Below are 25883 nucleotides of genomic sequence, written 5' to 3' on the forward strand. Positions count from 1 at the left end.
TTTTGATCCATTTATACACATACAACATTTTTGTGCTGGTACCTCACCACCATTTAAAGGTAAGTTGATCAGTGATGTGAAAAGAATGATGCAAATTATCCTTTTTTTCTCATTTTTGGTTTGGAGAAACTAGATCAATAGTAGAATAACATAATTCTGGTGATACTTTGTAGTAAGCTGCTTTTATTTTTGTTCCTAACAGTACATCCTTTCGGGCTCTGATGACTTCAATTTGTATATGTGGAGGATTCCTCCAGATCCAGAAGCAGGTAAGTTTTGTTGGTTTAGAATTTGTGGGAGGAGTGGGGCAGAGGGGCAGGTGTCTGACAAATGCTAGCTTGTTTTTTGGAAAGAATTGCTTTTCTCACTCACCCTGTGAATCTAGAGTAATTCTGTGGAAAGCTGGATAAGGGAGAGTTTACAAATGCCTAATCCAGCCTCTGGGTAACAGTGGCCAATGTAATTTGAACGTTTTATTGTAATGATTTTCTGTTTATTTTCCTTCTCATATGATGATGATTCATTGCTTGCAATGAAGCTTGCAACATAAAATGTTCACAGGGTTCTCCTTATAGCTCCAGTGCATTGGCCTTCCTTCTCTCTCTTTCCTCTTACACCAAAATCCTCCCAGGATTTCCAATGCAAAGGAGTTAGGCTTTTTTACTTTCTGAGTGGAGGAGCGCTCTCAGCTGTTGGAAATGGTCTCTTTTAACTCACTTCTGACCCGTTCCCATGCTGGGGCAGACATTCTAAGCAAATAGCACTGACACAGCCCTGTAAGAAATCATAGGAGAGAGGTGTTGGAGTAAAGAAAAGCAGCAATGTGTGGGAGATGTAACAGTAGTATTGTTGATGCCACAATGGGTCAATGCTTAATTTGATATGGTCTAGCAGAGTTTGGCAGTATGACACTCTAAACCATACAATGTCAGCATCTCTCTTCTGTTGAAACAAATCACTGCTCTTTTACAAGGGTGTTAAATCTTAATTGAAAGAGTCAAGACTTTCGAAAATGTACTAGTATTTCTATTTTTAATGGCTCTAGCAGTTTAAACTCTACATTTTAGTGGTATTAAGTACAACTGAGTGCTATCCTGTGATCTGGAGTGCTTTAGTGAGAGGCAATTACTAGCTGGGTTACAGGTAAAATGAAAATACTTTGTTTCATTTTCAAGGTTGTTAATCACAGCTGTGTAATCCACAGCTGAGAGGATGACTAGCCTCTAAAAGATTTGGTTAATGGCAGAGTTTTGAGGAAAGTGCCATTCTAATTTTGGGGGTTTTGTTTATTTAACCAACATTTCATATTGCAATCCAGAAGTCCTGAAGATGGTCCTGCTAAATATATAGTAGCTTGGCCTTCACTGTTTTACTGCTACTTAAGGATTATTGTGTGGACTATAGAACTACATTTTATCCATGTCACTATACTTGTCCAGACTTCTTTTGTAAATTCTGGATTTGAGATTTTGTGTCTATATAGCTGTGATGCTCTTGAAAACTTTTTCCCAGACAGCTGCAAATTACAAACTTTTTATCTGGAACTTTGGCACAGAGTTGTATCTAGTACTTGTTGCACCTGTACTTAAGCAAAATTATCTATTTCAGAGTTGTTATTAAGGATGCAGCTCTGTGAAAAAGATAAATGCTTACAAAAAAAGTTGCAATTTACAAATAGCTGATACATTTTAATCAAACCAATTTACAGTTTAATATGTGATTTACCACAAAACAATGTCATATGTGTTTTGTTCAGCTTTTTTGTTTCTGATTCTTGTAACCTGAGGAAGGATGTCAGTACGTTTGCAACATTTCAATTACAAAATGAATTACTAAATATCGGTTGCCCTCCATGGTTGCTTAATGGATGAGAAGATCCTGTCGTAGGAGGGTGTATGTCTTAGTGTCTTGTAACTTGAGCAGTTCTCTTTTTGAAACATTTTAGCAAAACTAATGAGCTTTGTTCTGTTAGACCTAAAGATTCCGCTTCGGTGGCAAATAACTCATTGGCCATCCAAATCACCTGTGATAGGCTTATTGAAGCTATTATTTTCTTCATTCAACTCTTCTTGAAGGGCTGTGCCTGTTTTGAATGTGATGAAATGCACTTTCTTAAATCTCCTCCTGCTGTTTAGAATAATTGTCAGACAGAGATGTCACTGTGCTTTCTTCTTAGATAAAGAGCCTTGCTGTAGGGATATGAAGACTTTGGAAGGCTTTTGCTTCAGCGGAAAACTCCTTGTTCCTATGTTCTAGCTAAAATAGGAGTGCCTTAGGGTCTGTGACCTGGGACGGTGGAATGTGGTCTTTCACTTAAAATAGTGTACAGACTAGACAGGGTAATGTAATGTCCTGTACCATTTGTTGGTATTTTAAACAAAAATATCTCTCTATCTGCTTTCTGTCTTCCAGTTGAATTCAGACATTGTGTTGCTGTAAATATTTATGATACAACTCTTAAATTGTATCAGTTATTTGTAAATAGTGAGCTTTTCACAAACATATTATCTTTTTAGAGAGTTGTATCCTTAACAATAACTCTGAAATAAATTATTTTGCTTAAGTACAGGTGCACCAAGTACTAGCTATCTAATGGTTAGCAGCATTAGTGCACAAAAGATGAAGAAAATTGTGAAGGATCACACCAGTCAGACAATTGCAAACACATTTCAAGTTGGAGGAACATGGTTACCTGTGTTGGTATTTTGCGAGTAGAATTTGGGCAGGGAGGTCTGTGAAAAAAGATATTTCCTAAATTGCTTAGAAAGCTATTCTGTTGAAGAGTTTTACTGACTGTCTCTCTCCATAGTCTTAGATTATTCTAAATAGGCCAGGATTTCCTATGCAAGAAGATTGGGTGGTTTTTTACCACCTTTTGTGGTTTCTTAAAGGTGGAATAGTTTGCTCATATTTCCACTTTCTTCTCCATCCAAGTACTATCCTTCTTTCCACTGTACTTCAGAAGTAATTGCCAAATGTTTGGTGAATTTTTTAGCCAGTTTCATCTTTAAAGTGTACCAGTTTTCTTCAGAGACACCTCCTAGCAAAGTTAATACATTAGTCTGGCGGAAGAAAAGCAGTCCTGAGTTTCCACAGCTTTTACCTGACTCCAAGGCAGGTTGTAAGTGAGAAGAGACATCAGTCCTACATGACCTGCCCAGCAAGCCTGTTAATATATAAGCACTTCAGGCATTATTTAAATGTAACTCCTATAAACAAGGTAAAAAACCCCAGTTAAAGGCAGAACCTGACATGTCTTGTGGGGTAATAGAGGGCTTAGTAGACCAAGTGTTTTGCAAAATGGAGTTTACATTCCTCACTCGCTACTCTGAATCATCTCTGCAACTCAGAGCTTGTCTCTTGCTTTTGAAATATTGCTCCAAGATGCTCTGTGAGGGATACAATATTTATTTGTGATTGAGAAGACAACTGGGGATCCCTCAGTTTATGTGAGCAGGCTGTCACTAAATCAGAACAGCAATCTGCATTTCAAAACCTCTTTTTAATTCTGTCCTTGACTGTAACTGCAAGCAAGAAAGGGCCTGTCATTGTGGTCTGGTTACTAAAGTAATTGCACATTTTTTCAGCAGAACTGATGCAATTTTATTTCCTTTTGTTTCCTCCCCCTTGGTCTTTGTAAATGCAGACATTTCTTTAGGCAATAGAATTCAGCAACAGATCTTTTCACAATATTTGAACAGGATTATCTCATTGGAGACAGTTTAAGTTCTCAAAGTCCCAGGTGGATAAGTGAAGACAAATAACAAATAATAGAATGTTTCTTAACGTCTTCACCTATTTTTGAGATATTTTATATATGTGCACACATGCATGGGTTGGGATGCAGGGAAGCCATCTGACCCAATAGGGAGCATGCTCTACAAGGTTTGTATTTTTTAAAAAATCTGATTTTTTTTTTTTGAGGTGTGGTCTTGGAATCTAAACTGGTTTACTTTCAGGATGGTATTTTGTCTCTTTTTCAGGTCAGTCAGTTGACCATAGTGTGCTATGGAACAGTTGTTTAATTAACACAGGAAGTAAGTGGTGGGGCACTGTAGAAAAGGTTCTTGTATTCAGTGAAATTGAAACTGGTTTTCATGTCATGTGGATTGTAATAATACCACAGATCTGTGGAATGTACTGGCTAGATGGCATCTATCAGAAAACAAGGCAGTGTTGGGTGCTTTGTAGTGCTGTGGACAAGTGGGAGAAGATTCAGCGTCTTCGAAAACTGAAGGCAACATTGAGCACTGGGAGAGGCTAGAGAAGCTTTAGTCCCTAGCAACTAGCCATCTGATAGTACCAAAGATCCTTCCTCTTCATTGTATTGAACATGTTTGCAGCTACCATTACAAAAGAAATGCAGAGGCAAGCAGTTTTCACACTTCTGTTAAAAAAAACCAAAACCAACCACATAAAAACCAAACCAAAACAAAAAACCCAACCAAACAAGAAACAAACAGCTATTGTTTGTATGATAATTTCATTTACTTTATTTCTGTTGTGTTCAGAAAGCATAATTGGTGGGGGTAATTTGCATCATTCCAATAACATTGTGAAAAGCATTGCAACCTATGCTATTAAGCATACCAAAAAAGCAGTGTCTCTCAAACCAGGAAGGGGAACAGAGTGGAAAGGGTATGCCAAAGTTTATTTCTGTAGTAATTTTGTCTTAGCTTTCATATTGTTGTTCAGCTGTACTGGTGATAACAACAGTGGGAGGATTGGTATAGATAAGGTGTAGATAGATATGGCAGATATTTAGAAGCAACAAAAGAAGGAAGAAAATATACATCCAAAAATAGCCTCTACCATACAGCTTTCTGCATTGTCTTTACGTGTTTAAATATTACTTTTCTCTTTGGCTTTTGGAACCTCCACAGAGGTACAAGACCACTGTGGGGCTGGTTCTAGGCAAAGGCCAGGCAAAGTTGTTGATTGTTTAGAAGAGCTTGTTGTATGAGGCAGGTGCTGAAGTCAGCCAGTTGCTCCCTGTGCTTTCACTGAAGCTCTGCAAGGCTATACTGATCCTTTCACCTGGCCTGGGAGGTGAAGAGGATATTCAAAGGTGACAAAAGAAGCAGTTGGAGCTCCAGCTCTAACAATGGAGTTGGACCTGCTTTCTTATGGAAAGTAGTGCTATTTGTGTCTCCTTTTACTATGCTGGGAGGAGAAGGGATCTTGGCCATCCCTTGCTGTTCTCACTCCATATTTAATGTGACCAAAGTCAGTTTTGCCTGTGCTGCTGAGAAACTTTCGGTTCCTCGGACTGCTGCCAGAGCGGGAGTCAGATTCCCAATCCCAGTAGAAGGTATGCTGCAGCACCCTGTGCTCTCAGGGCAAAAGTAAGTGCATGTGTTTAAATCCAGCTTCTCTGCAGACAGGTTTCCAAGGAGCAAAGCCATCTGCTGGCATCCACTGTATGAAACAAACACAGGTGGGTGGGTGTGTGACGAGAGAAAGACTTTTAAGGAGTCTAATCATAATCTGCTGCACTGAAGGCAGAGGCCCCATATGCTATGCATATTGGCTTGCATTGTGCTGTGCATTTACATTCCAAACTACAGTGTCTCTCTTTGTTAGCACATCGTGACCTCATAGGATTCAAATGCAAAGCAGTGGCCTATGGTCTAAATGTGTCCTGGATTATTACTAATGAAAACTAAATTAATTTTAAATGAGCTACTACTGTAGTGCCAAATACTACAGTGGAATGGTATGCTATGGCATACTGGCAGCAGCTGCAAATATCTGGTTCTTCTCAGGAGTTTTCAGCACTTTGCGTAGTTTAACAAGGCTTGTATGAAGTTCTGCTTAAGTCTGTGGAGCATCTTTCTACCATGTATGAACAAATAGTGGAACTTCTTTTTCAGTGTCCTAGATAAAAAGGACTTCTTAAGGCAGTCATTTAATTAATCTGTTACAGAGCCAGTGGATGATAGTTTCTTATCCCAACAAGTTCTCTGGCAATTTGACGGGTTTTTTTAATGTTTGGTACAATGCATCTTCCATTAGTTTAGAGACTGTTCTACATTCTTACAGGGTTTCTGCATTAGAGCACTTTCCTAAAAATTTATCACTTTCACTTTTTCCTTGTCCTTCAAATAATTCATTCTGGATTTTTCTAAACACTGCTTCATACTGTAGAATTCGTGTAGTGGAAGTCAGAATGATGTTCAAATAACTCACTCTCCTTCATTACAATTTACTTGAGTTATTTAAAATGTGTTGGGATGTACCATCCAGCATGTTCACAATATGTCATGTCAGTTCATTCACACAAATATTTACAAAACCACATAATTAAGAAGTATATCATTAGCCTAACATTTAAAACACAAAATAGTAAAGCAAACAAGAAGTACTCACTTTGACTACTTAGGAGACATCAACTACTTCAAAGCATTGTATTATTCCTTCCTTCTGTCTGTATGATAGGCCTTGTGTTGCCATGGTATTCTTGTCAAATGCGTACAGGAAGTCTGTTTTAAAATATACACTTCAGATTTAGCCTTTTATAAGTTATTTCTTTCAGCTAGTCAGATATCATAATAGGATATTAGTTAAAGGATTTTTTGAAATTTTTGTATTGCTCCTCTTTGGAACACTTATTTGCAGGCTATAGATGAAGAGGGACTTCCTTGACATTTCACTTTGTGTATCAAATAAAAGCAGACCAAAAAACCCATTGATCAGCATAGCTAGAACACTAAACCACTCAGGACTGCCATTAAGCATAGCAATTTGGGGTAGTATTGCAAAAACAGCCAGTACATATTCATCCCTTCCATCCAGTAGTTAGAGGTTGTAAAGTTAGAAACTTTCTAAAATTGGCATAATCAGCCTCTGAAGATTTTAAGGGTTTTTTTATATATATTATAAATAACATGCCTCTGAATAAACACTGCTTATACTTGTGGTAGCTAGCTAAGAATATAAAAGCTGCCATGCTAAGAGTTGCAGGACCTGTGCATGCCATTAAATTTAAAAGCAAACAAATAACACCCTCTTCCCCTAAAAAAACCCCAGACCTCAAAAGGAAAATTTGAGTGTTGTTGGGATAGCAGAGGTCAATTCTGCTGAAACAATGCAAATGAAAATACTATTTCAAGTGAAGACAGCGAAGAGAAATAGAATTTATTACATGCAAAAAAGGAAGATAGCCTCAGGAATTTGAACAGTTTCCACTTAATGTACAGATGCACTTTTTTTTTGCCAGCAGACATGAGCAAACTTAACTCACACTGTGAGATGGCTAAAGCTGAATGGCTGCAGCTGAACCTCTGCTGAGAGACCAGGGGGATTCCAGACAAGTCTGGACACAGGCAGATATCTGCCATACATATACTAATGTAATATGATGCCAACTTTGCTGGGCTCCTATAAAATGAAGGAACCACAGTCAGGATAAGGCTGTGGAAGGCTTTGCATTAAGAACTTACTTAGAGATTACATAGGAGTTGGTAGACTAAAATTGCTTACATAGGAATTTGTAGACTAAAATTGCATCAAGCAAGAAGTTGTCCAACAATGAGGTTCTAGGACAGTCTATTATATTTGACACAAAGATTATCAAAGTATTGGTGGAATCAGTACTTTCTGGTTTAAATTATTAAAACCTCCCATACCACTAGTAAAAGCTGACTGCTAAGATTTGTACTTCTCCTGAGGCAATTTCATGTAATTGGGCAGTTAGTTCTTTTAAGGGGCTTTGTAGGGAATTTCACCTTCATTTTAAGAGGAGTGAGGTATGTTCTATTACTATGCTTCCTCTGAATTTACTGTTAGCTGCTTAAAAGGAATTTAGGCAACTTCAATATTAAATCAGAAAGCTTTGCAGTTCCTTCACAGAGTCATAAAACCATAGAATCACAGAATGGTTTGGGTTGGAAGGGACCTTTAAATATCATCTAGTTACAACACCCCTGCCAAAGACAGGGACACCTTCCACGAGAGCAGCTTTCTGAAAGCCTCATCCAACCTGATCTTGAACACAACTTCTCTGAGCAACCTGTTCCAATGCCTCACCACCCTAATTTAAAAAAAAAATACCTTCCTTATATCCAATATAAGCCTACACTCTTTCAGCTTAAAACCGTTGCCCCTTCTCCTTTCACTATAGGCCTTGGTAAAAAAGTCTGTCTTTCTTGAGAAAGTCCCCTTTATTGAAAAACTGCCATGAGTTCTCTTTAGAGCCTTATTTTCTCCAGGCCCCAACTCTCTCAGCCTTTCTTGTAGGAGAGGTGTTCCTTCTCTCTGATCGTTTTTGTTGCCCCGCTCTGGACCCACTTCAACACCTTCACATATTTTCTTGTGCGAGGGGGCCTGGAACTGGACACTGTGCTGCAGGTGGGGTCTCACAAGGGCAGAGGAGAATCACGTCCCCCAACCTGCTAGTCACACTGCTTTTGATGCAGCCCCAGATACAGTTGGCTTTCTGGGTTTCAGACACTGGCTGAATTTGACTACAGCCTAGGGACCTGTGTTCTAGACATGGCATGCTGAGCACTTTTCAACCAATTGCTCTTAGTGTATTGATAAACATTCAAGAAGTGTCTTCTGGCATTAAATAATTCTTTTCACTGTTCTGCTAGGAAAATAACCATGGATTAATTCACACTGCTGACAGTACCATGGAAGGCCAATGAATGACTGAGAAATGCAGCCCAAGATACTGATGCCTTAAATTTGTATTTCATCTCCATTATAATTCTTTCTTTGTCTTTTTAACTTCTGACTCTTTTGTAAGTGACTTGTAGGGCATATTTCTTGTTTTGTACAGAACTCAGGCAGTCAGAGTCCATGGATAGTTAACACTTTTTTAGGCATTACTTCCCGACTTGGAAATGGTTCCTAAGCAAACTGTCTCTTCATTCCCAAGGTCTCTTTTCTGGAACATTTGTCACCTAGGTCAAGTTAAATGTTGAGAACTGGTCTTAATGTAACCATCTACTTTGGCTTGACAGATACAATTGGATTGACAACTCTGATCTGGCTGGAAGGAATGCTGTGGGAGTAGGGCAACTTGCCATCAGCCATAAGTATCTAGCAGGATGAGCAGGACGAAAGGACATGAAAAATCTCATAAAGTGGAAAAGAAAATCAAAAGAACCCAATTCGTCATTTAAAAAACTTGCTCTCCACTCTGTTACTTCTCAGTCAAATTTACTTACACTGGTGAAATCTTGCTCCAGTGGCTGAAGGCAGAATGTACCTCTGAACCTTCACAGAAAAAAATCTACCCAAATAGGAGAACTGCTTAAGTTGTAAATGACAAGATGGTTTTCCTCCAAAGTGTTTTTATTTCCCATCTTCTGAAAGTTTGGTTTTCTTTCACTGAAGATGTTAATCATAGCATGTTGATGGACATTTGTTTATTCAGATACACAGGTGTACTTTCTAACAAATTGGAATTTTAATCATGTAAATCTATGAATATAAAAAAATTACTGTGTGACAGTTTTCTGCTTTGGTGTATAGACCTAGCAAGAGTCAATGACCAAGCAAAAAAGTTAATTACCTTCTGTTTTGAGTTTTACCGCTAGCACAAAAGCATTCCACTTTGGCTAATTCACTGCCTTGTGACAAAGAATTATATAACCCGCTGTTCAGATGTGTTATTTCAGGTCCCTCCTACCCATCAGACTAGAGTCAACTGTGACAATAATACATTGCTGATTTAAAAAATAAATTTGAAAAATAGTATAACTATTGAAAGTCAACCTCTTTATTTGTCTCTTCTTCAAATTTCCAAACTGTGAGTAGTGCCATGCCTCTGGCACTACAGTTTCAGTGGTGAGTTCATTATGTATGTTCTTCTTATCCACATAGTTGTCATATGAGGTCAAAAACCTTCATTGTTTGTTTAAATGAATCAAAGTGAGCCTCCAAGTCCTAATTTGCAGGAAGGATGCTTTTCAGCCAGCTCGTAGCTTTTCACAGGGGCATTGCTCATAAAATTGGAATTCTGCACCCAACACAGGCCTTAAAATATAGAAAAATAAAGCTGAAGCGCATATAATATGACTTTACATGATTATGAATGAAAGTAATATGAAGATTTAATTACTCATGTCCATGTGTGTTTGTTTTCCCCTAGGTGGCATTGGCAGGGTCGTCAATGGTGCTTTTATGGTATTGAAAGGTCATCGGTCAATTGTAAACCAAGTCCGGTTTAATCCTCACACTTACATGATCTGTTCTTCTGGTGTTGAAAAGATTATAAAGGTAAGATTAGTTGTCAAAAAATGTGTTCTTTCAATGTTTCGGGAAGAAATGCTTTGGTTTTTTTCAGTGTCATTCTTTTCCACACCCATCCTGTCTTCTTATCTTATTCATTTGTAAAATGTCTCATTTGCTGGATAAACCAATGCAAATTTTTAATTGGGCATTTCACCTTTAAACTTCATTTCAATTTTAAAGGTTTCAGAGATAGGAGATAAGATCAGAATTTTCTGGCCTTTTATCTTGAGAAAGGAGTTTTTCTCCAGTTTAATTCCATACATACCTGAAGTATCATGAAAACAGTCCTTCTTGGGAGAGTATGATCACAAGTGTAACATGATCTCATACAATTTTTGGTACTCTAGTCTAAAATTTTATAAAAATATCTCCAAAGACTACCGTTGAGCCTTAGCCTAGCCTGACCCAGTTGAATTTGGCCCAAATAATGCCTCAGGAGCCCTTCTATAATTGTTGTACATATTTGTTCAGTGAATCAGTTCAACATACCTTTTCTGTTCCTCTGCTTCCAGAGGAAGCAAGACTCTTAACACCTTTCACAATATGTCTTTTCTGAATCCTTTACAATGTATACCATTTTTAGACAATTTTTACCTTTTTCTGTGGAACTGAAAGAGATAAGAAACTTTGTTAGGTTTTGAAACTCCTTAAAGAAAGAGAGTCAATATTGTGTAAGCAAGGCAGAAATCTTTTTGTTATTTGAAGGTGGGGAGGCAGAGGATTATGCTATACTAATGTGATTTGCATTCTGCTGCCATAGATGTTTTGCTATAGTTTAGGTCTATCAACAGAATGAAAGAAGCCATAACCATTTAATTTTGAAGAACTGCTCCTGCTTCTATTTGTTGAATAACTTCCTAAAAATCTTACCTGCATGTGTCTGTAAATAAGGTTGTTAGATTATTAGTAAATGCTTTAGCCAGCTACAAGTTGACTGAGTGAACTTGTCCTGCAAAGGAATGTTTTAGTGATCTGCAACTTATGGAGCAGAACTGGCCCAAAATCCTGGGACCATGGCCCAGTGCCTAACTGCATCACTTGCCATTACAGCTAGTATCAACATTTGGGTTCTGACTGTAGTTCAGCTTTCCTTCTCTTCTGTCTTCCACTGGAACTTTGGTTTGCTTTTCTACTTTGTTCTTCATCTGTGTCTGCCTGACAGGTTTGATCACAAATCTATTAAATACAGGCTTTGAACAAAAGTGCATTGAACAGTCTTAGCAGTTCACTGATTTTACCATTTCCAAGCAGTCAAAGTGCCACTGTTTAACAACAGTTTTGCCAGAGGCATTTTTTTTTGTTTTGGGACCCTGATTCATGCAGCCCGAATTTTCCCTTTTGGATTTTAGATCTGCTGACCCTTCACCCTGTGAATCCTTCCTGCATGAGTGTGCTTAGACTGTTGGATTAGCATTGGTATAAACATCCCCTGTGTTCCTTTTGTGTACTTCTGCTAGGGTTTTGCCTAGTGATTAAAAGGTTAGTTCGATTAAGGCTCCAGTCACAGGTTGTGTAACTCTTTCAAAGCACCTCTGCTTCAATGCTTCCTTAGAAGAGAACGCCTGTTGTGTCGCAGTATGTGCAATGGAACTCGTGTAGCTGCTTTGAAGGAACTGAATTCCCCAAACACTGCGAGCTAGAAACAAATTAAGGAAAAGGTGTTTAATGTATTAAGTTTATTAGCGAGCCAGAACGTCATACCTTTTTGTTGTATGTGCTTTTGAATCAGCTTGCAATGTGCCTTGTTTGGGGATCAGGTTGTTTTAATGCTCATCTCTTGTCTGATCTGCATGGCTTCAGTCTTTAAAGGTACTGTTTTAGTGAACAGCAGTTTGTGGGTGACCATACAATGGTGATTTCTTGTTTATTCCAGCTACTTCTATAGATAGGCTGAAGACTAGTAACTGCCACTAGCAGAAGGGTAAAACAGGAAAAGCATAACCAGCAGTTTTGAGAGGCCATTTACTGCATTGAAAACAACTGAGAACACAAGTCCTTCACTAGCATGGCTGTCTTTCTTTCCCCCATATAAATGCTTGATGTGCTTGCTTAGAGAAGTTGAGATGACAAGAGGAAGAGCCATAAATAAAAATAGTAGTTAGTTTTTTTATGTTTTCTTATTTTGTTCATTTTTGTTTGGGTTTTTTTTTTGTTTGTTTTAATCAGTTTCTTAAGAAGTGTCCTTCTTTTTACTATCCTTTAAGTGTCTTCTAAAATTTCTGAAATTAAATCACAGAAGATAACTTCACTGTGGTTGGTTGGTATTCTATTCCCTCAATTATAGAAACTTTGGGATTAATTAAAACGTGTATGCAAGTACTTGTTTGTCTGAACCCTTAATTTTTAGACTAGCTGGCCTAAATTTAGTACTTCAAGAAGGGAGAAACTAATAGCACCAGCATGAAGGCATAATACAGACAAGCCATTCAATAATTCCATGTACTTCTGCCAACACACTTGCTATTTTAATGCTGATTGCAGATGAGATGGAAATTCAGCTCAGGTCTAGCCCTGTAGAAAAGAGTAGTATTCACAAGAATGGTTTTGACTATTGTGGTTGTGCTTTTTTTGCTTTAGTTTTGTTTTGTTTTAAAGCACCCATAAGAATACAATTCAGTAACTCAGTGATTTCTACTAGGAACAAAAATAAGACTCGACAAGCTCATTAATAAAGAACACTAGAAGCCTTGATCCATATAGTGTCTTCTGAACATATCAACCCAGATGAATTGCTCATTGCCCTCCATTTCAGAAACTTGAACCTCAGTAAAATTGTATGAAAAAGCACAGCTGTGAACTCAAATTAACATTTGCAGCAAGCATTCTCCACGATGGGCAAAAGCAATATAAAATAGAAAAATACCACTTTCCCCTCAATTAATTGTGCAAGACATTGGGATGTGCTGGCAGGAAAACAGATGGAATTGCAGGAGAAATGAATGAGGCATTCGTTCTGATGTATGAGGCTTAGAGGAAGGACACAGAGAATTCTGCAGTTAGAAGACAGTTCCAGGAAAGATACAATAGATGAAGTGTATAGCAATTTTAAAAAAGAAATTCTGTTTTGTATTGGAAATGTAATACTGTGTAACTGAGCTCAGATGTTGTAGGTCCCATTTGTTTAAAAGCCATCAGTATCTCAGAGATAACAAAGTCTATTTGAACATGTTGCTATGGTGACAGATTAATATAATTGTGACTAGTTGCCTCTGCCTAATCAGATAATCTAATATAGCTGGTTTTAATTATTCTGATGCTACAGGCATAACTACTTTTTTGTTTTAAAATTTGGGGGTTTGCCAAAAATTCAAAGATGCTGTCTGAAGCATCTCTACTGAAGTAGAGAACCAGTTTTATATTCCCCTTTTCTGTTATTGTTCCTATTTTTATGTCTGTACTCAGGTCATCACTCAATCAGTATTCAACTCCTCAATCTTCTGACAGAGAAAGAACTTCATGATAGATTGTTGCTTCAGGGGGATGATTTGCCAACTTACTTTGACCAATTTGTTCACATTCTTCCTCAACATGGCATCAGTCAGAGGATGAGAAAAAGACAAAGGCATTCCATTTACAATGAAGACCATTTCAGATGCACAAAGAGCACTGGATCAGTTGATGTCAGTTTAAAGACCTCCCAGTTCTGCCAAGGATAGATTCTTAGTCTAGTTTCTTTTTGGGACTCTGGCAGGCCTTTGCACTCCCTCATAGCAAAATATCTAAATTGTAGGGATTGTCTCTCCAGAGACAACTGATCCTCCAGACAACTGTCTGTCCAGAGACAAACAGGTATTCTCCTGAATTCTCTTGACTTCTCTTTATTATTTACTCCTTATTTACACCTTCTCTGTGAACAAATCTAGCTTGGAAGGGAAAAGCCTCACTGTGAAGTCTTTGTAGCTATCTTGTCAATATTTAACACTGCTCTGTTTTCTCTGATGCATACAGAGTGAGCAGAAAGATGTCGTAGTGCTAACAAAGATGTAGAATACCTCTGCACACACGTTATGTATCTTTTTAGATGAACTTCATGACAAAACAGACCTTTCCCAGAGGGACTTCAGAGCAGACTCCCACTCTTCATTTATATTGGTTCATAGAGAATCTAATTCTCTTGCTTAAAAAAAAAAATAGAGTTTTATAAAACTTAGTGATCAATCTAATGCTGCTATTTTAGGAAGGGGCATGCTGGCCTGTCTGTCCAAGCCCACAGTATGAAGCATTGAAAAGAAGGTATATGCTGTTAAACACAAAAAGATCTGATCTGCTTACTGATATGCTCAGTAGTGGGACAAAGGGGGAAAAGATCCAACAGGTTGTGAGAGAAGGTACTGAACACGTGCTAAATAAATCATCAGGAAGGCAGCAACTCAAGGATAGTCCTTTGAGCAGTAGAGTTCTATTTGTCTACCAAATCTTGGTGTGTCCACAAATCAGCAATCTCTCTCTTGAATCCACTGAGAGAAGGCTCTTTCCTACATTGACTTTAGAAAGTGAAGCCTGGGAAACAGAGAATGAAGAGAGATTCTTTCTGTACTCTTGAGTAGTTAAAAAAACTGGTTAAGTATGGTTCATGGAATTCTGTACATAGTAGACTTAGACTGGGTTTTGTTATCTTCATCCGGGCCTGATGCTTGTCCCTTGAGCTATGTGTCTCATAAGTGCGGTGCTTAACCAAGCAACAGAAACTGTCTTCATTTGGGTTTCAAATGTCATATTAATGAACTGTACTGGAAGAGAATTTGCTTAAGTATTGCAAATAATAAAAATAGCAATTAAGTACCAATAGCAAATACACTTTGATATTGAGGCATGTTCCTAGGAACAGACTAATGCAATGTAAAATTCCTTTACCTTTGCTGTGAAAGGCAGCTTGATGATTGTCTGCAGAAGAAGTTATATCTGCAGCCCACTTTAGTTTTTGAATAGTATCTCTTTTATCTATCTAGCTAGATCATATGTGGAAGCTCTGTTAAACATAAATTACAAAGGATGCAAAGTAAAGGCTTTCAGGTTTGGGAGGATTCCAGAATGAAGTTTACTTGTACGTCTTAAATTTGGCTGTGCTGGACAAGTAGTTGCAAGATAACTTATTTCATTTTGCTTCCATTATTAAAGGTGTAAGGTTTTACTGCACACTGTTGAAAATCTCAGTGATTACGTAATTACTTGTGGGCTTTTTTTATACTGCTTGTCATAGTAGTGTGAGATTATGTTGCATGTGTTAACTAGGCATCTGTAAGATAAGTGCTGATTATCCCATTTAGACATGCAAAACGCTCTTTTTATTAACAGCTTTGTCTACTTGGAACAAAACTTGATTAATTTCTGTTGGGAAAAGAGTTAGATGTTTTTGCCAAAGCTTATCCCAAAAGGCCAACATGGTACAGACAGCTGGCATAGAATTTTTTTTCTCTGAGCTTGTTAGTATGTTAAAACTAAAGCATGACTGAAATCAGATGTTTTATAAGCAGAACATTAGGGCATTTTTGTGACTAAGCTACATAATGGCTCTGCTTATGGTAAGGCCTTGTTCATCCAGTTAACCACTGATCCAGAGTGAAGAGACAGTGGTTGTCCATGGATTGCCATAATCACGTTGCCCCCAAATCTGTGAGTAAAACTGAGAAAGATGAGGAGATCCAACTACTTTTTTGCTATGGATTACCATTTTCTTAGGGATATTCGTGGATCTTCTTGTGTGCCTTTATTTTTTTCCTTCTCCACACCAGGAAAACTGAGAGAAGGCTAGATGAACAGCACAGTCAAGACTGTTGTTATTGGTGAAATCATTACTCTTCAAAAGTAGCTTTCAGGAAAACTCTTCTTCAGCTCTCCCCATTGAAACTGCTGCTGTGTCTTCAGAGGATGTTGGATGCTTTCTTTTCTTCATAACTGTTCCCTAAAGCTCTGATTTTCATCCCCATACATTCAGCTCCTTGCCTGCTCATCAGGTGCGACTGACTATGCAGCTGGATGAAATATTACTCTACACCACACAAGCAACTCTAGTTTCCTGGGAAACTAGTGCCTTCATTAGGGCTAAGATTGTATTGTAGGCAACAAACTATTCTTACTGTTGGTGAATAAGCATGCCCCATTACATAAAAATACAGCCCTGCAATTTGGGAGAAATTATTATACAATGAATTACTGAAATGATGGATGATTTGCAGCCTGAGAGCTTTTAGGTTCTGGATAGGTGAAATAAATGCAGGAAAAACACATTTGTAAAGGAGAAGTAAAAATCCTGCATCTCTGCAATACTTGTAAGTATGGGTCTTAGAGGTAAAAATTAGTAAAAACAATCTGCAACTTGCAGTTGTTCTGGATATTTGAGCTACTGTTTCATTTTAAAAGCTTATAATAATTTATGCATTCAAAGATATATGTTTCATTTTTCATTACAGATCTGGAGTCCCTACAAGCAGCCTGACTGCACAGGGGACCTGGATGGTAGAATTGAGGATGATTCACGTTGCCTCTACACTCATGAAGAGTACATCAGTCTTGTGTTGAACAGTGGTAGTGGTTTGTCCCATGATTATGCCAACCAGTCAGTCCAAGAAGACCCACGGATGATGGCCTTCTTTGACTCTCTTGTACGCCGGGAAATCGAGGGCTGGAGTTCTGATTCAGACAGCGACCTCAGTGAGAGCACAATCCTGCAGCTCCATGCAGGAGTAAGTGAACGCTCTGCTTACAGCGAGTCAGAGTCCTCCACCTCTTTGCATCACTCCCCACCACATGTGGCTGAAGAGTCTGATGAAACTGCCTATAACTTAAGGGCCTTAAGATCGACTGCATCCCCCTCAGCCAGAGAAGACGTAGCTTCCCGTCAGCAGAGGCTATCTGCGCTGAGAAAGTATCAAGATAAACGTCTTCTGGCCCTTTCCAATGAGTCTGACTCTGATGACAACACCTGTGAGGCAGAACCAGATACAGACCTTTACCCACGGCCGCCGTCCCCGAGTCCTGAGAACGAATCCAGCAGTTCCAGCAGCAGCAGCAGTACAGAAGATGAAGAGGAACTGAATGAAAGACGCACATCTATGAGGCAACGCAATGCACTGAGGCGACGCCAGAAGGTGCAAAAGGAGGAAAGGACTAGCACTAACACGGAGAATGTAACCACCTACATAGGTGAGGACATATATGATTACCCCCAGATCAAAGTAGATGATCTTTCTTCTTCTCCAGCTTCTTCACCAGAAAGGAGTTCGGCCAACAAACAAGTTCTCAAAGAAAGGACGTCTCCTTGTTCAGACAGTGAATCAGTGGAGAGAAAGATTTACAAAGCTTACAAATGGCTTCATTATTCTTACATATCATATTCAGCTAGTAAAGATGGTGAATCCTCCAGAGGAGATGGAGAGAATGATGAAGGGAAACCAGGAACCAGTGGAAGGCACAGTGCATCACGCTCACTAACTAAGGAAGATTCTAGGAACTTAAGTTCAGTAATTCCTCAAGATTCCTCAGCTCTTTCTGCTGAAAGCAGAGAAAATTCAAAAGAATGTGGTGTGATAGAAAATTCTAGTAATGGTCAAGCTCATGAATGTGACAATCAGCGACGGATGGAGAGTCAAGATAACACATCTGAAGACACTAGCAGTGGAGGTACAGAGCATTCTTTTGAGACTAAAAAGCTCAATGGAAAAGCTAACTGCAAAGGGCTAAATAGTTGTACCGAAGAACCTTGCATTCAGACTGCAGGACTTGTGGAACAGAAAAACAGTCAGAATTGTCAACCAGCATCAAGCCATCATTCACTGGTCCCTCCATTCTCCACTGTCACAATCTGTAGCATGTCAGGTCACTGCTCCAGAAACCAGACTGATGACAGTGAGGAGAGGAGCCTCGACCCCTCCTGTGTTAACTACAATAATGGCCACTTGCATCTTCACCCTTCGTGTTTCAACAACGGACAGAGTTTTGGAGAGCAGGAGACTGTGACGCAAGGATTACAGGTGCACTCAAATGCTGATAATGGCAACCTTGTACAGGTGGGTGTGACCTTGCACAAAGACTGCTGCCTGTCTGAAATGGACTCCAACAGCTACAATGTGAGCACAAGAGAGGATACTGCTGACTTGCATCCTGCGGGCAGTGAGAGCACTCAATCTCTTGGAGGACTGAAAAGACACAGAGTGGAGTTGGAAGATGCAGATTCAGAGAGTTCTTCCTTAGAAAAGAAGTTAAAAACATGATAAATGCAAATGTCTGTCGTAGTGTGCACTCTCTCAAAAAGAAAAGGAAAATGCAAGTATTAAAGGCACATAGAGCTTGGGTCTGAAACATTGTGTTTGATTCTCCATTCCATTCTTCAAGTGGGTCTGTTTTAGATTGCCAGTGGTTCATGCTGTGTAAAAATCCAACTTGCTCCTTAATGAGACTGAGTCTAGTGTACCATACAAGGTTCTGTTTAAAGTAAATCCTTATTAAGATGGTTGACTGAATTATTCTTGTGTGAACATGTGTCATTTGTTCAGCCAGCCAACCAGGATGACTGCTCTAAGGTTTAATCTAAGGAGGAAGTTTTCCGTATTGACACTTACTACACATGGCAGGCTGAAGAATGGTGGAATTAGATCACACTGGTGGTAGTTTGGGAGTGTGTTTCTTTTTGAGGAAAACAGGGAAGAAGCTTTTCTGGGCCCTTTATTCTGCTTCAGAAACTAAAGAAATGCAACCATTAGGAAGGATCTTTTCAGAACTGGCTGGTATCTTTAAAGATGATACTTCATAAAGCACTTGCTTCTGATACAGGTCAGTGACATTATTTTTATGCCAACAGAAAAGCTATAGGAAATGAGCCTCTTTCCAAAATAAACTTTAGACTGTTCCCATGGTGACATTCAATTTTGTGGGGTTTTTTAAAGAAAAGAACCGAATAACGCAGTGTCATCACTATATTGATATGTGATTGTTTGGCAAGAGACAGGTATTATGCTGTAGGCCTCATTCTAACCAAGGGCTATTAAAAATCAGGCATTGAAACATGTCTTTCTGTGATCTTAACATAGAGAAATTTATTATTATTATTATTATTATTATTATTAAAATATGGCTCTGAGTGTTGGGATGTATCTTTACTGTGCCCTCCCCTTCCTCTGTGTTCTTACTTTTGAGAAGCAGTAGGCCAAACAGAAAATAGTAGAACTATGGATAACGTAACAGATTCATGTTAACAGCAACACTCGGTAAGGTCCAGCTTTTCTTAGCCCAAAACTTAAAACGGGTTGGGATTGGAGATCAGGGTTGGTTTTTCACCACTCTGCTGTTAGTATTTAAAATTGGGTAGATGTGTTCAACAGAGTTGTGCATGTAACGGAGAGCTTCAGAGAACTGGGTCTCCAAGCCTGGCAATCAGAACGTGGGCAAGAGCATAGCTCTGGCTGCCATGAACTGGAGTACTGTTCAGGTGGACAGAGTCCTTTCTTGCCTGGGTGCTGTTTTCAATGGAGTATCTAGTGAGTCATCTCAGTTCTGGCATGTTGGAATTGGTGGAATTGTATTTGCTTCCCTAGCAACAAGGTGAGAGGAGTCAGTGTGTGAAGGGAAAACAAACCACCTATAAAGGACGTAAAAACTATGTGCATGTGCTTTGCAGTGCTGACAACAGAAAGAGACGCTTCTTTTAACCCCAGTAATTCTCAAAGGTTTTCAAACCCAGTACTGAGGAAGAGTTAGTTTATTTTAAGGAATAGGATATTTTTGCTTTCAGTACAACTCTAGCAGTACTCTGCTGTAGAGCACTGGCCTCAGAATAAATATTTCATATGCGCAGCTCCCTGGTGGCTGGGGAAAGTAGGAAGATGCCCAGATAAAACATGATGACAGTAGAGGAGCACTTCAGAAGGGATACTGAGAGGGAAAGGTATGGGAGGGAGAGTGAAGAACATGACCTGAAACATTCTCTTACCACTACTGTGTTCCATAGGCTCTCTGCCCACTCTGGGTCTGCTTTGCCAAGTGAGAACTTGGAATAAGCATATGATGGTGTTTAAGAAGCATGTAAGATGGCTGAAAGGCAAAGGGGTGTTCGCAAATACAAGCAAAAGTGGCAATAAGAGCAAGCTTTGATACATCATTACCTTATTTAAAAAATAATTCTGTACTGATTATACTTTACACCACTGCAATCAAGATCACTATGGGAGTGTTCTCCTTGGTTGTATAAACATCTTATTGTAAATGCTGGTTTTTAGCCAAAATCTTGGGGTTGCTGAGTCAAAACTTTTTTATTTTGTTTTTTAAAAGTTCTTTATATTGGAAAATTTTCTCATCTATCACTTCTGGTGAATGAGCATCTCTACTCTCCTTTGACACTGTCATCACTTCCCAGTGTTTTCTCAAATGTCTTGTGTTTCACTTTCTGTTCTTTGGTTTGTTTTCAGAAGCAGAATAAAAGCTCCCAGATTTGGTGTTACAGAATCACAGGATGGTAAGGTTGGAAGAGGCCACTGGAGGTCATCTAATCCAACCTCACTGCATGCTCCTGTATAGGCTCTGGGCATAAAGAATTGCTGTGGTTTTCCCAGACAGCCTCCCAAGCTGTCTGTATCCTTGTTATTTCTAGTTTCTGTCAAGCAGGAGGGAGAAGGCAGGCTGTGATCTTAACCTTTTGTTCACAGGAAATTTCAGTGCACACAAGAACTGCAGCACCTGAACCAGTGCGTTCACCTTCTCACATGAACAAGTGCTATCAGCAGTAGGCAGCTCCATTGTCTGGTAAAGACCAAAGAAAAGCAAGCAAGCAGCAGCATGTCTCCTGCGGGCAGCCAACAGTGAGAAGAGCTGCTCTGTGCAGGTTACTTTGCTTTGTTGTTGATTCCATGCATTGCTCTCTCCCACCTACACTGGGTTGCTCGCTGTGCTGTGTGCAGGCAATTTCCTTAAGAGTGTTGGTGTATTCTTCTGATTGTCACTCCCTGTTTCTGGGAAAAGAGTAAGCTGTTCAGTGGAAAATGTTACAAGTTTATATGAAGAGATTTCAGCCTTCCTAATAATCTACCATTTACTTAGAAACGAAAAGGTTGTGTAAATATTGAACTACCCTGTTAGTCACTATTTACTTACCATGCAGCTTGTTATGGTAGGAAATTTGCTAGGCCGCCTTGTACAGTTCATTTCCAGAAAATCTTAGTGGGAAAGAAAAACCCTCCCAGATCTTTAAAGAAATTCTTGATCTTTAAAGAAATTCTTTCTTGTATTTCTACAGTCTCACAGACTGTATTTGCTTATTTCAGCTTTTTCTATTTAAAGCATTAATGTCAAGCCAACCTGTTTGTGAGAGAGTCAAAGCTGACTCTTCCTCTGAAGCAGCAAACCCAAGGCTTATCTGGGCTGCTTTCAGAGGAGAATATGAGATCTATCAACCAAAGTTCATCTGAGATTTTTCCCGCTCTCAAGTGATCATCTTACCAAAGCTGGTGAGTCTTCTCCAAGGTGAGTGGCTCAGTGGAGATCACACTAAGCTGTTTAAAAGCAGCTTGCAGACAAAGCATGTCCAGAAAGATACAGCTGCCTTGAGAATGGAAGAGCACAGGTTTTGACCATGGACATATCAGTTGTTTGCAGTATGTTCTGAAATTTAGCCTGTCTCAGTTGGAATAATAATTGAGAAGGATGACTTATTTCTGAACCTTTTCTTCTCCAATCCATTTGCAGTGGATTTTTTCACCCTAAGTTTCATAATAGAATAAGTGATGGAAACTTGGTCCTAATCTCTATTTATAACACATGGCACTTGGTAGCTAGAAAATCACTATTCCTCCAATATTTAAAGAAGATAAATGCAGTTAGGTCCACTTCTGAAATCCTGTACTTTCCTGTACTTTACTAGGATGTCACATCCTAGTAAACATATCTCTTGCTTACTGTGGCCATCAGAAGTTGATGTGGCCTGCTATTACTAAAGTCTTGGGCTGCCTTCATTTGCAGTTAATTTATTGCAGACAAGAACAAGACAGAATTGTTGTTATTACTGCATTGAGTTAAAATGCTTCATGTTAGTGAGCTTTCATCTCCTTTTTACAGACACTACTATTGACAGAGGTGCCCTTTACACCTGATGCTTTCTCTCATTTTCACTCACTCAGATTCTCTGAATGTCTTGGTTAGACCTGGGAAGCTCAGTGCTGTGCTGCAGGGTCCGCAGAGTACCAGAGTAATGCAAATAGCTGCAACAGCTGAATTACTGTGCACATGCATAGAGTTCTTAGGAATTCTTTAATAAGCTAATTCTAGCACATACATAATTTATAAAACACATCAGTGAACTCCTGCAGCTGTGTTGGGCTCCACTAATTAGCCCAGCTAATGCTATACTGTTATGAACAAGAACTCTGTTTCAAGCATCTGAGAAAATGGCAATTCTTTAGGGGGAAAAAACCCAAAACCAAAAACAGAAACACAAAAAAACCAAAAACCCCCCAAAAAACCACCCAAAAAAACCAAACAAAAAACAACCAACCAACCAACCAACCAAAAAAAAAAAACCAAACCAAAACTAGCACCTCACCCAGTGCATACATACAAAAATACCCCACAGTGCTTATGAAGGCTCTAGATTTGCTTAAGTTTACTTCAGTGGTTGTGCAGGTCAAAAGCAGAAAGGTCCCAGATGTGGTGTGTTCTGTGGTCACAGGAAAAAAGCAATCTGAATTTGATGTTTGTACTTTGCCTGATTCAAGTCAAGGACTTGAACTTGGGCCTCCTGCTGTTCACTTGAGCATCCTAAGCATCAGCATATTGCATTATTCAGGAGTGGGGTACTTCTTTTGTCTGAAATGCAAAGGGAATGGAAACAGTTCCACAAATACCTGGAGCAGAGCCTTGAGCCCAGCTCTGTTGGTTTATGGTTTCCTAAGAAAATGCTAGAAGATTTTTTTTCCCATCTCCACCTTGTGTGATCTCTATTCCAGAGAGCAAGAATGAGATGTTGAGCCAGTCTTGTATGCATGCCATTTGTCTTAAATGTAGTAGAGTGGTCCTTTCCAAATTGGGTAGAGTGGATATGATTTTTATTTGTTATTTTCCCGTAGAGATGTAATACCTACCTCCTGAGTGAGTGTCTGAGCCAGTGAGCTGTTCATTTTGGGGTATGGCTGGCAGGCTCAGCTCCTCCATCTCATTAATATTTTCCTGTTCAGTTCTAGCCTGATGTGTCTGTCAGCAGCTCTGGAGTAGCTGTGCAGGTGTAGGTTGGCATTGTTGCTGCTTCCAGAGCTGATCAGAGTTGTGCCCTTGCTGAAGAGGCCATTTGCACAGTGTGGCTGTTAAGAAGTATGTGGTGCGAATGAGTAAAAAAATTTTGTAAGTTCCTATAAACAGGCAGAAAAACGCCTGATTTTGAACTTTTGAAGGGGGAGCAGGTCCCTTGCAGCCAGACAATGCCTCTGGCTATATGTCTAGCACTTTCACCATCATATGCTATGGGAATTGTTGGTTTCTATGTGTAATATGGTCCTGGGACCACATTACTATGAGCCAGTGGTTTGCAGCATTTTGCTTCACAAATGATGGCTTCTTATTAGCAGCATTAACAGCTGAAAGCACTAGCTCTTACATACTTACAGGGTTTGCATTTTGGCAGTTTCAAAATGATCAAAAAATATGATCTTTGGGAAAAGTCCTGTGTGTCAGTGACCTGCTTCCAGAACAAAGACTGAAATAAAACTTGCTTTGAGGAAAGCCTAATGCATATTTTCAAAGAGCTTTGGCTTTAGCTCAGCATTTAAGGTTAAAATACTCATGAGATACATTTTGAACTCTTTAAAATATGGATGTATGGCAGAAAAGGAAACAGCATGAGCTTCAGAACTGAATTCTGTCAGGGAAAGGGAAAGGAGTTGAAATACATTTAAAAACAAACAAACAAACACCTCATACACTAAATACCAATTGACTTCTGAATAAAAGTTCATCATGCTTCAAAGTCTGGTTCCTAAAAGCCTCAGCAATATGTTAACAGAATTGACTTATCACACTTGAGCTTGTAAAGCTGAAAATTACTGATCTGAAGAAGTGAGAAGCCACAGCCAGGCCTCACACCCATCACTCTTTGAACAGGCTGGCCACAGGTGTGTTACCCAGTTGGGATCACTACTTCCATCTGCAGCCAGCATGGTTTCCAGTAGCAAGGCTGTCCCTGGTTCTGACCAGCTGATTCTGCCTCTTTTTTTCTACAGCTGTCTGCCTGTTTTAGCTTCATATTGCCTCAGACATGCTGAAGAAAGATCTCTAGTGGAAAGCACCTTGGGTTAAGTTCATGTCTGCCTTTGGATCTTGGAGGGAAGTTCTGAGACTATATTTCAGGGTGATCTTTATGCAGCCTATTAAAACGAGGGAAAAAATACATCCTTGCAGAAGAAACAGAGCCTTCTGTGACTTCCCCTTCCTGAGGTTTATAGGTCTCCTCAAGAAATCATGTACATTTTCCTTCTCTCTAGGACCTAGAGAGAATTCCAGTGTCAGGTAGCTAGAAAGCAAAAATGAAACTTCTTATCTCAGAAAGTCGCATTGCTCTGCTTCAGTGACATTTCCAGTATATTATGGCCAGATCTGGCATTTCCTGGCTTGGAATTATATCCCTGAATACATTTTTTTCCAAAGCATGAGCAAAGTCTGCTTCCCACCTATCTAAGCTTTGGAGAGAGAGAAAGGAAAGATGATCTAGGCTTCAACAATCTTGGTATGAGAGATGTACATGCTTTGAGCTGGTTATAAGTCCTCTATTCCCAAAGTTTGTCTTTCACATACACTGACTTTGCCATGGAATGCACTTTTGTGCATGCAGGGACGACAACAGCAGTCCTGCATTTCCTTTAATTCAGGGACTGAGAGTGATTCAACATGTCCGATGGGGCAGATCTCCAGACTTTCCATAAAAGAAGCTTTTTTTAACTTGTGCATGTTTCTGATGATGTGGAAGATCTATTTTTAATCTGGGAAAGTCTGTAGCAATGTTTTGAATTCCTAAACGGCTGACTGACTGATAATCTATCTGAAGAAAACTAGAAGCAATTTATAGCCTTAGGTGGAGATTTTTGTTTACTTACACATACTTCTAAAGTCAAAATTTTACAGTTTGTCACCCAAGGGCATGAGGGCTATTCACCTTTCATCTCCCCTGTATTTGGCCAGGAAGGGTGAATTTTCTCCTTTCCTTCACTAATGATAGAGCCACAAAAGGTGCAGATCTTTTGTGGCCCATCTTAACAGCAGTTAATGAACATGCTGGGACAGTAGATTTTCTTGCTAGAGACACATGAATTACAGCAGACAGCAGGAGAAATGGCTTGTTAATCACTTTGCTATGCTCTTAAGTTGCAAAACTGCACAAACATTGGAAGGCTTCAGTCTGAGTGACACATCTTGAGGTCTCCTACTGCTGGGCCTGAAATACCTTTGATGTTTCTCCAATTTAATGCTGTAGTCTCCAAAGCCAGTGTTTGTTTCCAGCCCAAGGGCAAGCCTACTTTAGTCTTATTCTTGCCATATGAAAATTACTACAGAACTTAGAGTCAGTGTATTGCTTAGCTGATTACATTTCTGAAGTTTAAACCAAATGAAATAGTCAGCTGATCATACTATGCAGTTATACTGCCTAAAGGGAAGGATTTAATCCGTCTGCA

General features: G+C 39.2%; 1 protein-coding gene across 5 annotated transcripts in view; it reads left to right on the forward strand.

Moving 5' to 3' along the window:
• The window catches only part of DCAF5 (DDB1 and CUL4 associated factor 5), a 68312-nt gene extending 49611 nt beyond the window's left edge, over positions 1-18701 (forward strand). For all 5 annotated transcript variants that reach the window (XM_029964228.1, XM_018082799.2, XM_018082797.2 and 2 more), the window contains 3 exons: positions 203-269; positions 10100-10227; positions 16653-18701. In XM_029964228.1, the coding sequence (XP_029820088.1) occupies positions 203-269; positions 10100-10227; positions 16653-18452 (1995 nt within the window). In that variant the 3' untranslated portion in view covers positions 18453-18701. The remainder of the gene's footprint in view (positions 1-202; positions 270-10099; positions 10228-16652) is intronic.
• The last annotated feature ends 7182 nt before the right edge of the window (positions 18702-25883 follow it).

The sequence above is a fragment of the Manacus vitellinus genome, unplaced genomic scaffold, assembly GCF_001715985.3.
Source record: "Manacus vitellinus isolate BGI_N305 unplaced genomic scaffold, ASM171598v3 scaffold_6_pilon, whole genome shotgun sequence".
NCBI classification, from domain to species: Eukaryota; Metazoa; Chordata; class Aves; order Passeriformes; family Pipridae; genus Manacus; species Manacus vitellinus.